We start from the raw sequence: 12,894 nt of genomic DNA, 5'->3' as shown, positions 1-12,894 counted from the left end.
TATGCAATGGTATATGACATTGCACTAATTATCTCAATAATCGTTTACTTAAGAAAGGGGACAAAATAGTTCAGTTACATAAAATCTTTCTCTCATTTGCCAACCCCAAATTTATAATCTGCTATTGCCTCCTAATATTTTCCCTTCCCAAGGGGATTCAAGATTAAAGAACAGCCTCTCCACCTTCCAATCTAGAATTAACTTACCTTGTATTTTCTACATATAAAACACTTGGATTTCCCAGAGTCATCTTTTAAAGGAGTTTAGAGTCAATAGCTCTGGCAGGAAAAACATAGTTAAGTGGTTTAACCACACCATAGTACGGGACTTTTCTCCATTGGTATTTAATATATACCACATAAACTGACGGCTAACAAAGCCTATTTTGAGGTAATTTATGTGACATCTTAAGACTGAAAACAAATTTTGAATTTCTATCCTCTTCTCTACAACATAATCTCTTTTTTAGGCCTCTTAACTAAATCAGATGATGGAATCGAACCAGCTAAGTAACAACAACAACAACAAAAAGAGAGAGAAGAAATGTAGACATCTGTACCTAAAAACTTACCTTGATCCTGTCATAGGACCTCTTCCATCCTTGTCATATCCCCCACGCCCTCTACCTCCTCCCTGTGACCCGCCATATCCTCTATTATCTTCTCCATACCTACTCACATCACGACGGTCATCTACAAAAAAGAAAATTAATACATACATACATAAACAACTTGAAATTTCTGACAAAGGCTTTCCACAACATAATATTAAACAGCTCTGTAGGTCACCTGTGACCTTCAGAAAATGGCACATGTGCACAAAACTCAAGTGCAAGTCATCATAACACCATCTGAAATTAAATGTATGAGACTTATATGTGTGTCAAATTCCATTCTACCAAAGTCAGACAGCAAAATGATGATGTGGATATCACCATTTGATGTGATGGTAATATGGAGTAGTTTGAGTAAAGTACATTAGGTACAGAACTCTAATAAATTAAAAGAATACCCTGATCTTAGGGACTTCCCTGGTGGCACAGTGGTTAAGGCTCATGCTCCCAATGCAGGGGGCCCGGGTTCGATCCCTGGTCGGGGAACTAGATCCCACATGCATGCCGCAACCAGGAGTTCACATACCACAACTAGGGAGCTGGCAAGCCACAACTGGGGAGCCCACCTGCCACAACTAAGGAGCCCGCAAGCTGCAACTAAGACCTGGTACAACCAAATCAATCAATCAATAAATACTTTAAAAGAATACACTAATCTTAAAAGTTATTTTTCATGTCGAAAATATTTCAGTGTAAATCAAACACAGACAAGGAATAACTAGATTTTCAAACTGAGAGATATTCAGTGAATATATTCAATGAAGAAGATATTCAGTGAATGAGCTTCCACTCTTACTCATTCACTTATTCATTCATTCAACTATTCAACAAATATTTATCGAGCAGGTACAAAAATGAGTAAGGCAGGACCTTTGCCCTTGAAGCATTCATTTTTATGGCTGATCAGATTCCTAAATATCATGATATATATAAAATGATATATATAAAAGAAAGAATGACTGGTCCTTCTTAGTTGAGGTTAGAGAAGGCGAATATAGGATCATAATTTCCTCAAATCACATATAGCACCGGTACCAAGATAACTGGTAACATGGACTTCCCTGGAGGTCCAGTGGTTAAGACTCCGTGCTTCCAGTACAGGGGGCACAGGTTCGATCCCTGGTCAGAGAACTAAGATCCCACGTGCCGCACAGTGCATAAAAAATGTTTAAAAATTAAATTAAATTATAAAAAAGAACTGGTAGCAGCAGCATTGTCAAACGATCAGTTGACTGAGACAACAAAGGAAATTCAAAAACTCAGCCAGCAAAAAATCACGTGACCATTTGGAGTCTCCAAGAAGTTCAGAAATATCAATCTAATAAACTAGTTGTGATGGACATGAGACAGAACATATGTTCAGGGTGACTCTGAATTCTTACAAACAGTTGAAATCCTCTGTGGGTCTTTTAATACAGAATTCAACACACAATTCTATGAAGGGAAGAAAGGAAAAATAATAGAGGTCAGCATATCTTACCTTGTGTGTGGTGGCTGTAATTTTCCCTTTGTGAATGGTAGGATTGCTGGTTTTGATTATAGGAATCATGCTGCTGATCATAATTTGACTGCTCGGCATAAGAGCCGTGATGTTGATCATAGCCTGACTGCTGGTCATATGAATCTTGTTGACCATAGTCTGACTGGTCATATGAAGGCGCTCTTCCACCTTGGCTAAACAGAAATCAAGAACTTGAGCGATTTTACAGAAGGACTGTTTACTGCAGCAGGCTGACTGAGACTGATTGCTGTAAGAGGCCTGCCCAGCTAGACCTCATTCACATTTACTACCCTTTTCTGGTAGGAATCATTTAGCTCTTTTATCTACAGAATCTTACCACCAATGGAATGACTTTCAAACAACAGTTCTACTATCACTGAAGAGGTGTCACATTATGAGAAAAAACACACACACTTTTGAAAACTGTAGAGAAGCAAGAAAATCACTATGGTTTTTATCATCTCCTTGAATTAAAAAAAAATTAAAGATGACATAAAGTACAGTAATATGTCTGACTCTTTAACAAACATGACACAGCAAGTGCTGACTCCTTTTAATAGTTACACTAAAAGGCTCTATCTCCGTTTTAACAACAATATTATTTAATAATATTTTGGGGACTATTTTCTTATCTTTAGAACCTTATCTTTAGTACATTCTTCTAAGCATTTTCAATAATAGTAAATTTTAGAAAATAGCAATAAATCATTCAAAGTTTTAATCTGCTGAGTAAGAGGAAGGAACTTGCTTTGTGATGCCATTTTTTAACTGAAACAAAGTCTAACTACTAAATGAGACTGCTTTATTTTCTCTTGCAATTCAAAAAGAAAATTCTAAGTATGTTCTGAGCAATATGACTATTAATTACCTACTCTCAGGATGGGAATGTTGAAAGAAACACTTAATTGGATTTGAGTTCTAATGTTTACTCAAAAAAAAAGGTCGGGGGGGGGGGGCAAAAATGGCCTCACAACTTAATAGTCACATCTTACTCTGCATCAAATGATCAAAACAATCTAATAAAGATCGGTTCCCCAACTCCCTACCCAAAGCACATCACAAAGGTCAGAACCCTAGACCTTCACTTTAGAATAACTGTCAAACCAAATCTAACATTTCTCTTTGGTCCACATTTATACGTCACATTACCAAAAATGCATCCTCATGAAAAAATTCTCCTTAAATTTAAAACTAACCAGGCTTGAAGAGCCTTCTAATGTAACACGCTTTCTGGATAGTATTCCCTACATTTGTACTTTGTAAAGCACAGTAAAAAGTAAGTTGCTATTACTAAAATTAATAACAAGTACAGGCTCCTCAAATCAGAAAATTTTAAAAAAATATATAAGACCTGTAAAATTGCTAATATTCACCTACCTATATTAACAATTCAAACATTTTTTAGGGTATTTGAAATACGTGCATAGGTTTTGGCACTTTTTTCTTTAATATTTTTGCCCCTGAAAAGGACATTAAATACATTAAAATGGTTAAAAAATAAAATGGAAATGAAAAGTAAGCATTGATAAGTCTCCTTTTATAGGCAGGTTTTTATTTCATCTCAGGTATAAAGCAGAGGTTCAAATTTTACATTTTAACATTTAAATCATGTGCATTCATTTACAGCTAAACTAACTGTACAAATAACACATCGTAAGAATCAAATATCAATATTGACAATTTCCACATTCTTTATAATACAAAACTGTGAAATTCATACACCATCAACACTTTTCTGGAAAAAAGAAAAAAGTTTAAAGCTAGGACTTTGTTAGTGAAAGCTGTTTAATACCCAAAGTGTTATTTCCACTTCCCAACACCTCAGTACTTTTACTGTTTCCTTACCCTCCTGATGATTCCATGTTTTGCTGTGCCTGGTTATTATAAGATTGCTGGCCATATGAGCTCTGCTTTTGATTCTCATAACCACCATAGGACTGTGAATAACCTAAAGATTGAATAGATATACCATTTAGGAAAGGTTCTGATTTTAAATTTCTAAAACAGCAAATTTAACAAATCAGTCCAACCTGATTGGCTTTGTCCGTAACAGGAGTAGCCGCCATAGTTCTGCCCATATGAAGAATCAGTAGTTTGCCCATAGCCAGAATAGCTCTGAAATTTAGGTAAATACAAGTTTCATTGCATATTTAAGATTAAAACTATTTATAAAGAACTCAATTTATATTTAACCTACTTGTGGTGCTTGTCCATAACCTTGGTTGCCTTGATTTCCATAGGAAGAATAACTGTAAAAGAAAAGTGTACTACTTGAAAGAAATGTGCTAGAATTTAAAAGCTTAAATTAACCCTATCTTCATTTTCAACTTTCAACTCAAATACAAGCTTCTTTCCTGAGAAACTGTCGATCTAACTACCTCTTCGAGTCTAAACTGAAAGGTGATAACCAAAGATTGTCAAAGACATAAATAAAATCATTCCCAGACCTCTTAAATGCCAAACACACACCAGAAGTTTTGCTTTGACAATTTCCCACAAATAAAACTTCACCAGAGCTAGAAAATTCCAACAGAATTATGCTTGGATGGGTGGGAGGCTGGGGGTGGAGGGGAGTGACTACATGGTAGCAAGACCCATAATAAATATCTGAAGAAGAAAAATAATGACTCTTTAAGTTAGAGCTTTAATCAATTTAGCTGTGCTGTGACAGATTATTTTCTTCCTACCATTTGCCTTAAATTTGCCTCTAACATCCTAGAAAATGCACAGTGTGGCACTCAACATCCAATTGTTAGTGCCTCAGTAATGAGAGGCACGTATATCTTCAGAATACTATCATAGAACAAAAGTATATTGTATCTCCAGTGTCATAGCATAGGATGGCATAATTTGTTGACTGACTGAATGAATACATGCAGCTTTCTCGGAGTTGAACTTTCTTTAATTTTAGTGCATATAAGCTTTAACAAGTCAGAAACAAACTTTCTGAATATATACCAAAGAAAAATAAAACATATGCCAAAAAAAACTTACTATTTTAGAGCTATCAAGTGCTAACAGAATTTCTTAACTTTATAAAACATTTCATTGAATAAACATTTGCTAGTTGCCTACTATGAGGGTCTATCCCATGAGAATAAAAAAGTCAAATCAGTTTTGTTTTCATGAAGCTTAAAACTTGATGACAGAAGGTATCTGAGATGCTCTTCTGAATATCTCACACTGAGCTGCAAAACACTTATACTACAAGTTAAGGCTGTATTTCTGGTAAGCAAGAGAATCCTACTGCATGTATACATTCACATTTTAAAAACAGACTTTTCCTTTTATTGTGAGCATGGTGAGGATGATTTTAAAAATGCTAAACACTTCTATCATAGTGCTTCAAGAAAATCCACTCCAGAAAAAACACATTTAGCATATTATATACAGTCAAAAAAATTAAATGCTTTTTCTAAGCTGTTATAGTTCAACTACTTAAATCCTTTTAGTAATTGTTTCTTCTAAATAATTTCTTAAAGAAAACAATCTTTATAATACCTATGAGATTCATTTTAATCTCTAGGGGGCACCTATATTTACTGATTCAAACAGCCTTTTAAAAAAAGAAAAATATCTTACAGCACCTATGTACAAAGGCTGACTCCCTTCACAAGCTAAGATTTAACTCTTTTAAGACGTCAAGATACCAAAGCTTAAGAGGAAAGCCTGACTAAATTTATCTTTTTTTCTCAGTTCTACTCGTTCATGGTATTATTGAAATGTACGTATACTTTACCTTTGCTGCTCACCACCAGACTGACCGTAACTTCCAGAATCTAAAACACATAAAAAGAATTTTTTAATCTTATTTAAAATTAGGCTTCCCTCAAAGGCTGACTTTAGCTCTTACAGATGAAATGTGATAAGAAAATATCATAAACTACAGAAAGAAAAACTAGAAGTTAAAAATACAGTGCAAGGAAAAATCTGTGCCAATAGTATTAGCTATTTACAGTAACTACAGCTTTGAAAACAACTACTCTACAAACATGTCCTGATGGTCACAAAAACCAAGTGAACAAATGAGAAAGTCAGTGAAAAACCCATCCTTTCTACAAAACTCAAAAGCTCAAGTTATATTATCTTTATATAAAAAGATATCTGTTAAAAAAACTAATCAGGATCAAAAAGGGGAAAATGCACACTCTAAGATAAATCCCCAGGATTACATTTACTTCATATCCTTGCCAGCCTAACATATACACCATTCCCTTGGATTGGATTGGATTGCTTTGGCTGTCAGCAGCAACAAGAACATCTCCAAAGACTTGGTAAAAGCAGCTAACCCACTTGGTATATACCGACTCAGCAATACTTACCTCTAGCTTCCTTGTTGGCAATAAAAACTACCAAGGAAGGCATGATTTGAGTAATATACGTCAAAATAATAATAATAATTTGAACTGTGAACTTTTCTCAATACTTTAAAATGTCGGTTATTCCAAAAATTTTTGAAGAGGCTCTACCCTCTAGGCTTCTCCTCAGAGTCAAATGAATGACCTAATTTTATTAGTGATTGAGTAAGAGAAGAATATCATATGAAATACTCTTTCAACTGCAAAAATATGACTGATAGTCTTCAACTGCTATTAGGCCCAACCTCATCTAATCTGAATAAAACTATTTGTTGTTGAACAGTTATGAAAACCCGCCAAATATCAAATCACATCAATGACTTTTTCATTCAATTCATATAAAGCTACAATATGAAAACACTGTCACTGGCTGTATAAGTGGGTGATATCAAATTTGCCACTTGTCTACAGTAGAGATCTCCAGACTGAACAAGAATTTTTTTAATCCTTAACTACTAAAATATTGAATGAAATCCTGACACAAACTACTTCTTTTATGAATGTGGACATAAGGCTACCTGAGATGAAAAAAAAATTGTGCATCACTGCCCACAATAATAATATGACTAGATTTGTAACTAACCAAATAAGAAAAATATGAAAAGGATACAGAACCTAACTGGATCATAAAGAGATTAGATGCATCTATCAAATGGCAAAGGAAGTTAGTTTCAACCAATTCAGAAACTAAAAAGGATTACTGTGGGAGGAGGGGGGTGTATGAATAAAAAAATTTACATACACTGGGGATGCATGAAGCTTTAAGTTAAATTATATCCCAAGGCACTGACGTGGGTTCTCCCAGTGACAGAGTGGAGTCCAAGACCTTATTGTACTTTGGCTCAGGCAAAAATTATAGAAGTACACAGCACGTATGTCATATGACCCTGGCTTAAATCTAATAAGTATCAGAGCTCTTAACTCAGTCAACTTCAGCTCTCTGAAACTGTAAATCTGACTTCTTTAGCTGGCTGACTTTAAAACTCTAGAATATAGAAATAAGAGTACTGACCAACAAGTCGAGCTCTTAGTGAAAGTAGATGTTTTACATTCACCAGAGAAAATCAGTTTATAAATGTTATTTATGGCATTTTAAACAACTGCTCATTATGAGTACTTGACACTTGAGCCTTGTATCTGGGCCCATGAATTATTTAGAGGTGCTTTTATTTCCAAGTGTATAGGGTTTTGACACTCTTTGTGGTTTTGTCTTCTTATTCCATTGCAGCCAGAAAAGGTATTTTCTGTACTATTCCAGGTATTTGTTAGGATTTGCTGTTTTTTGCTTTTCCCCTTGGTAAACACTTCTACTTACATAAATGTCTCCTATGTGCTTGAAAAGAACTGTATTATCTAAATGTTGAAAGAATTCTGTAAATCCGTAAGATGATGCTTGTTAGTTCTATTATTCATATTCTTACTCATGTTTGGTCTACCTGATCTATTAACTACACAGAGAAGTATGTTTAAATTTTTTTTAATTCCCTGTTTGACTCTGTATTTGTCAATTTCTTTCACTGAGTGTTTTTTTGCTTTCTACACTTTGAGGCCATATTGTTAAAGCACATAAAAGTACATATTTACAGCTTCCTGGTGAATTTCCCTTTTTCTTTTTTTGAATTTCCTTTTAACATTACATGAAGACTATCATTAAAAATGTCCGAACTTTATTTTGACTGGTAATGTAACTAAACAATCTTCCTTTTGGTTGATGGTTGCCTGATTAATATTTTTCTATCTCTATACTTTTAACACTTCTTATTCTGATGTTTTAGGTATGTCATTTTTGAGAGCATACATCTAGATCAATTTTTCCCAAGGTGAAAATCTTTGTCTTTCAACTGATGTTTTCATATTTTTATTATTGTTACTTTTTATTTATTCCTACCAGCCTATACTAGACTCTCTACTTACCAGGGTCTTTTTTTTTCAACTCCTTAACTTCCTTCTATTGGATTTTCCTTACTCCCTTTCCCCCTCTACTGCTTTGGAAGTTAGACGTTCAAATTCTGTTCTTTTAATGTCACTATTCATAATTTAAAGAGTATGTTCAATTCTTAACATGCATTCTTGATAAAGTTCAAAATGATCTTCGACCTCCACTAGCATACAAGAACTTTAATGCTACAATGCCAAGCACAGCCTTCACCTATTATTTTGCTTCCACTTTTTCTTTCCGTTACCTTTTGCTTCCACTTTAAAACTAGATTCCACACAGTCAATACTTTTTATCTACTGCATTTGCTTCCTCTGTATCTTTCTGCATCCCACTCCTCCCTTTCGGATTTCTTTTATTAGTTCTTTCAGCAAAGGCCTGAAAGTGGTATTCTTAAGTCTTTTATTTGAGTAAAAAAGTCAAACATTATTTTTCCTCTAAATTCCAAAGATTTAGTGGCTTCTTAAAACTTTTAAGAAGTCTACCAATCTTACCTTTTCTCTATTTCCTCTGATAGCTTTGTCACTGGTATTTCATAATCTGCAGTTTCACATTTATGTATCTCCTCTGATAGGTCACTGGTATTTCATAATCTGCAGTTTCACATTTATGCATCTAGGTACGAATTGATTATGTCTCATGTTTGAGACTACTGCTTCTTGATCCATCAATTTTGGAAAACTCTCAACTATCTATTAATTCTTCACCATTTACTCCTTCTCGAACTCAGATATATGACAGGGCTTCACAATCTATTTCCTATACTTCTTAAAATTTCAATTTTCATCTTTATCCTTCTGAACAGAATCCTGGGTAATTATATCTATTTTCTACCTCACTAATTATTTCTTCTGCTAGGTCTATCTGCAATTCAACTTGGCCACTTCTTCCATTTCTAGAAGTTACACTTGACACTTGGTTCTTTTTCAAATCCGCGTAACCATTTTCCACGTCTTGGTCTTAGGGTTGATTACTTCTTTTAGGTTTCTAATAATTTTAAACACATTAATACTCGCTTTCAGACTGACTATTAGGGATTCAAATGCCATCTGTCACTCTCATTTTGGCGAATTGCCTTCCAGAATTCTGCAATGTTTTACTGTAAACTTACGTTCTGCAAGGCTTGTTTTTTCTGTAAGATTCCTCGTGACCTAGGCTCTGAAATGTCCTCAGAAAAGGTTTTTCATTTGTTTTTACTAGAAACCCCAAGGTTACTGTCAGTCTAGAACCAATTTTTATGTTAAATTTCTTGGCCTGAGGTTTCCTGGACCTCATAACTAATCTAAATGTACACCAAAACTGTATGAAGCACAGGCCCCAAGTTACAAATTCTCAGGAAAAAACTTTTTCCCCTCACTCAAGGCCCAGGCTTCCTTGTTATCTCCTATCCTGGTACAAAGGCTTTTCTAGTTCATTATTTCACTGAAGATACAGTCCTTCAAACATCCAGGTTTTATGTAAGGGTTCCCATTACATGGCTCTAATGGTCTCAAGGCTGCATCTCCTGTCCTTAGTTATTTGGGCAATAAACTCCAAGTCTCTGAATGAGACCTACACCCTTCTCTATGCCTACCATGCTGGCTTCTACTTCATTTCTGGCAGCAGGGGCTCGCCCTTTGTTTTATGTAAGTTCTTGCATTTTTAGCTATTTGTAGACAGAGGATTTACAAGTTATCTTAGTCTGCCATAGTGCCAAAAGAAGTTTCTTGACTTCGTAATTTTTATATGTATAACTGATATTAGATTTGATTTTAACTTCAAAGGTGTCAGATAATTCACATTTGTCTGAGAGTCTGACTCACAATATTTACAACTCTGATTTATTTATTATGTAAGCATTTATTTTATTATGCTTATAAGTCTTTCCTGTCAGGCACCTGTAGTGGCTGAGTCAATTTGATAAGTTAAATTTACAATATAGTTTGGAATGCTTAAAGGACTTAACTTAATGCCATTAGTTGTTTAGGGGGGAGTCTGCTGTTAAATTTATTAACTTAAACATTCATCAAGAGCAAGTCAAAAGCATTATTCCTATTTTTATACAAAGTCGAAAGTATTATTTTTATACACAAATTACAAAATGTACAGAGTATATAACAACACTAAGTAGAACTTAAAAGATTCTAACTCTAATTGACTTAATGTAGAAACAAGCAATTATTAGTTCTTTTTGACATGAAGGTCAATTTTGATGTTAAAAAAACTCAAATTACAAAATGACAAGTAAGTGCTGTCTTGGTAATTTTGAAGACCAGTGATAATGGATTACCCAGCTCACACACTATTATGACACATTGAAAATCCTGGATTTTACAAACGGTACAGCTCTAAACTTTAATTTTCCATAAAAGCTACCCAGTCCTACAAAAATAAGCCATTGCTTTAAACCAATAATTATGTCAAAAATCGAGACAAGTCAATGGTTTTTAATGAGCACTGTATCCACTGAAATGGTAAATTTCTGCATGAAGGTGGGAGAATCTTAAAAAAATTTTTTTTTACATCACGGATGGGCTACACACCCTCCTGAGTGTACTTCTATGTACTTCTGTGGAGCTTTACCAGACTTCATTCCAAATTATGCAGCTGGTAAAATATGTACCAATGTCACCTTTGGAGTAAGAAATTATTTCTTGCTTGAGCAAGAATTAAAGAGACAAATTCTGTGCAATTAACAGCCTCTTACATCAGGGAGATGCCCCTTCCCCTTAAAGATCAACCTTCTGGCTTAACATCAATGTTAATCTAAAGAACGTTTATCATTTCCCTGTCCAACCATTCTTGCTAATTTAACTTGGTCTCCTCTCAGCCTGCTGCTTCCTTTTTGTCACATATTTCCACTCTTCTGCAAAACTGGATTACCTGGGGGGCGGGGAGCGTGGGTTGTGTTTTTGTTTTTTTTAATATCAACAAGTTCTCCCTTAAAAAAATGTAAAATACTCTGCCAGCAGTCATTTTCATCACAACCATATGGCTTTCAGGGACGTGTTCTGCTTTTCCACCTGAAAAGTAACATGTAATTCTCATGATGGTTCCTAGGAAGTGGAGAGCCGGGTCTTTCTTTGCAGCCTGCGATGTGCCCAACAACAGAGGGCCTTGTGTGGCAGCTTGGACTGCTAAGTCAAGAGCAGACCCACGTCCTGGACTTTATATTCTACTTTCGCAAGACCTAAACGGGCTGTCCTGATAAGACCAAGGCCTCTTTTTCTCTTTCACACAACGGAGGCACCTCTGTCAATTTAAAGTGCTTGATGGAAGACTGCCTTTCCTTTGGTCTGTATTTTCAACGTAAATGCCACAGGGACCTACAAGAGCCCATCAATAATAGACAGGGCTCACTTTCAAGCTCGTGCAGGAGATAAACAACTGAAGAGGTGAAGATGACAGAGAAGGGTGAAGAGGAATTATACGCAAGCACCCCCATCTCGAATCCGGGAGGCTGGTGCGGAGGGAATGACGACATGTATGTAGGATTTCGTGTCAGGCAACGTCGTTTAAAAGGGCCCCCAGAGCGTCAAGGCCCCCACCTGATGAATGGGTGAGTCAGGAAGGCCCAGCTCCACGTCACGGATGGGGAAACTGAGGGACGAGACGGCGAGATGACTGGCCGGAGGCCTCGCTGAAAGATCTGAGGCGGAGCGGAGAACCAGAAGCACCGATTCTCTCCGGCCGATGCTCTAATCACGGGCTCCCCCCGCCCCTGCGATGGCGTAGCAGCCTCCGCCCCCCGATTCACACACCCTCCCCCGGGAGCAGCACGTCGCCTCCCCCCCACACCCCCACCCCAGCCTCCCTCAGGGCCGGAGACTGTCCCGCGGGGCCCTCCGGTGGGCAGGAAGACGGCCCAACCCCGCCGGGCCCCTTCTCGCCGCTGCCGCTGCTCGCTGAAAGTGTCACCTACCCGACATGACTAACGGCCGCGGCGCAGAGCCCCCACAACCCGCCGAGAACAAGGAATACCAGAGCCAAGCGGCGCTGCGGCCGGAGCCGTACTGAGGGCGGCGCGGCGATCTGGCCCAGAATGCGGGACTTCGGCAGCCAATCAGAGGGCATTGGGCGGTACCACAACGCCACGGCTCGAGGGGTGGCTCTGTGCTAAACCAGAACCCAGAGGACTTCAGAATCCCCGTTTCCCCCTCCTCGGACGGTACCATTATTGAGAGGGAATGGTGGAGAGGCCGTACCACTGCCGCGATCGGGATGGGGGAGGGGACTGAACCTACCTGGTACGTCCTGATTACAGTCCTATTTTTCACTTCATTGGATCTAATAGAGTTCGAGATTAGGAAGCGAAACAGGAGAGCCTTATAAACGCAGATTATATGGTTAGGAAAGGAAATTTCGAATTGTATGTCCTAGTTCGCTCCGCTTGGGCTGCAGAAGGCTTGAGCCACCTGGGGGCGTTGGGAGTTGCTGAGCTCCGGGCCGTAAAGTCATGACGAACTGCGGGACCAAGTCGCCTCCCGGTTTGTTGTAACTAACTTGC

General features: G+C 37.2%; 1 protein-coding gene across 1 annotated transcript in view; it reads right to left on the bottom strand.

Annotated features, from left to right (window-relative positions):
- The window catches only part of TAF15 (TATA-box binding protein associated factor 15), a 28,697-nt gene extending 16,381 nt beyond the window's left edge, over positions 1–12,316 (bottom strand). Inside the window, exons 1-7 of the mRNA XM_007447051.1 lie at positions 12,310–12,316; positions 5,854–5,893; positions 4,312–4,363; positions 4,145–4,229; positions 3,960–4,062; positions 2,094–2,287; positions 572–692 (exon numbers count right to left, since the gene is read on the bottom strand). Coding sequence (XP_007447113.1) covers positions 572–692; positions 2,094–2,287; positions 3,960–4,062; positions 4,145–4,229; positions 4,312–4,363; positions 5,854–5,893; positions 12,310–12,316 — 602 coding nt within the window. The remainder of the gene's footprint in view (positions 1–571; positions 693–2,093; positions 2,288–3,959; positions 4,063–4,144; positions 4,230–4,311; positions 4,364–5,853; positions 5,894–12,309) is intronic.
- Positions 12,317–12,894: the final 578 nt, after the last annotated feature.

Source organism: Lipotes vexillifer, unplaced genomic scaffold (assembly GCF_000442215.2).
Source record: "Lipotes vexillifer unplaced genomic scaffold, Lipotes_vexillifer_v1.1 scaffold1252, whole genome shotgun sequence".
Lineage (NCBI taxonomy): Eukaryota > Metazoa > Chordata > Mammalia > Artiodactyla > Lipotidae > Lipotes > Lipotes vexillifer.
Note: the sequence above shows the minus strand (reverse complement) of the source record. Positions and strands in the feature narration are given on the sequence as shown.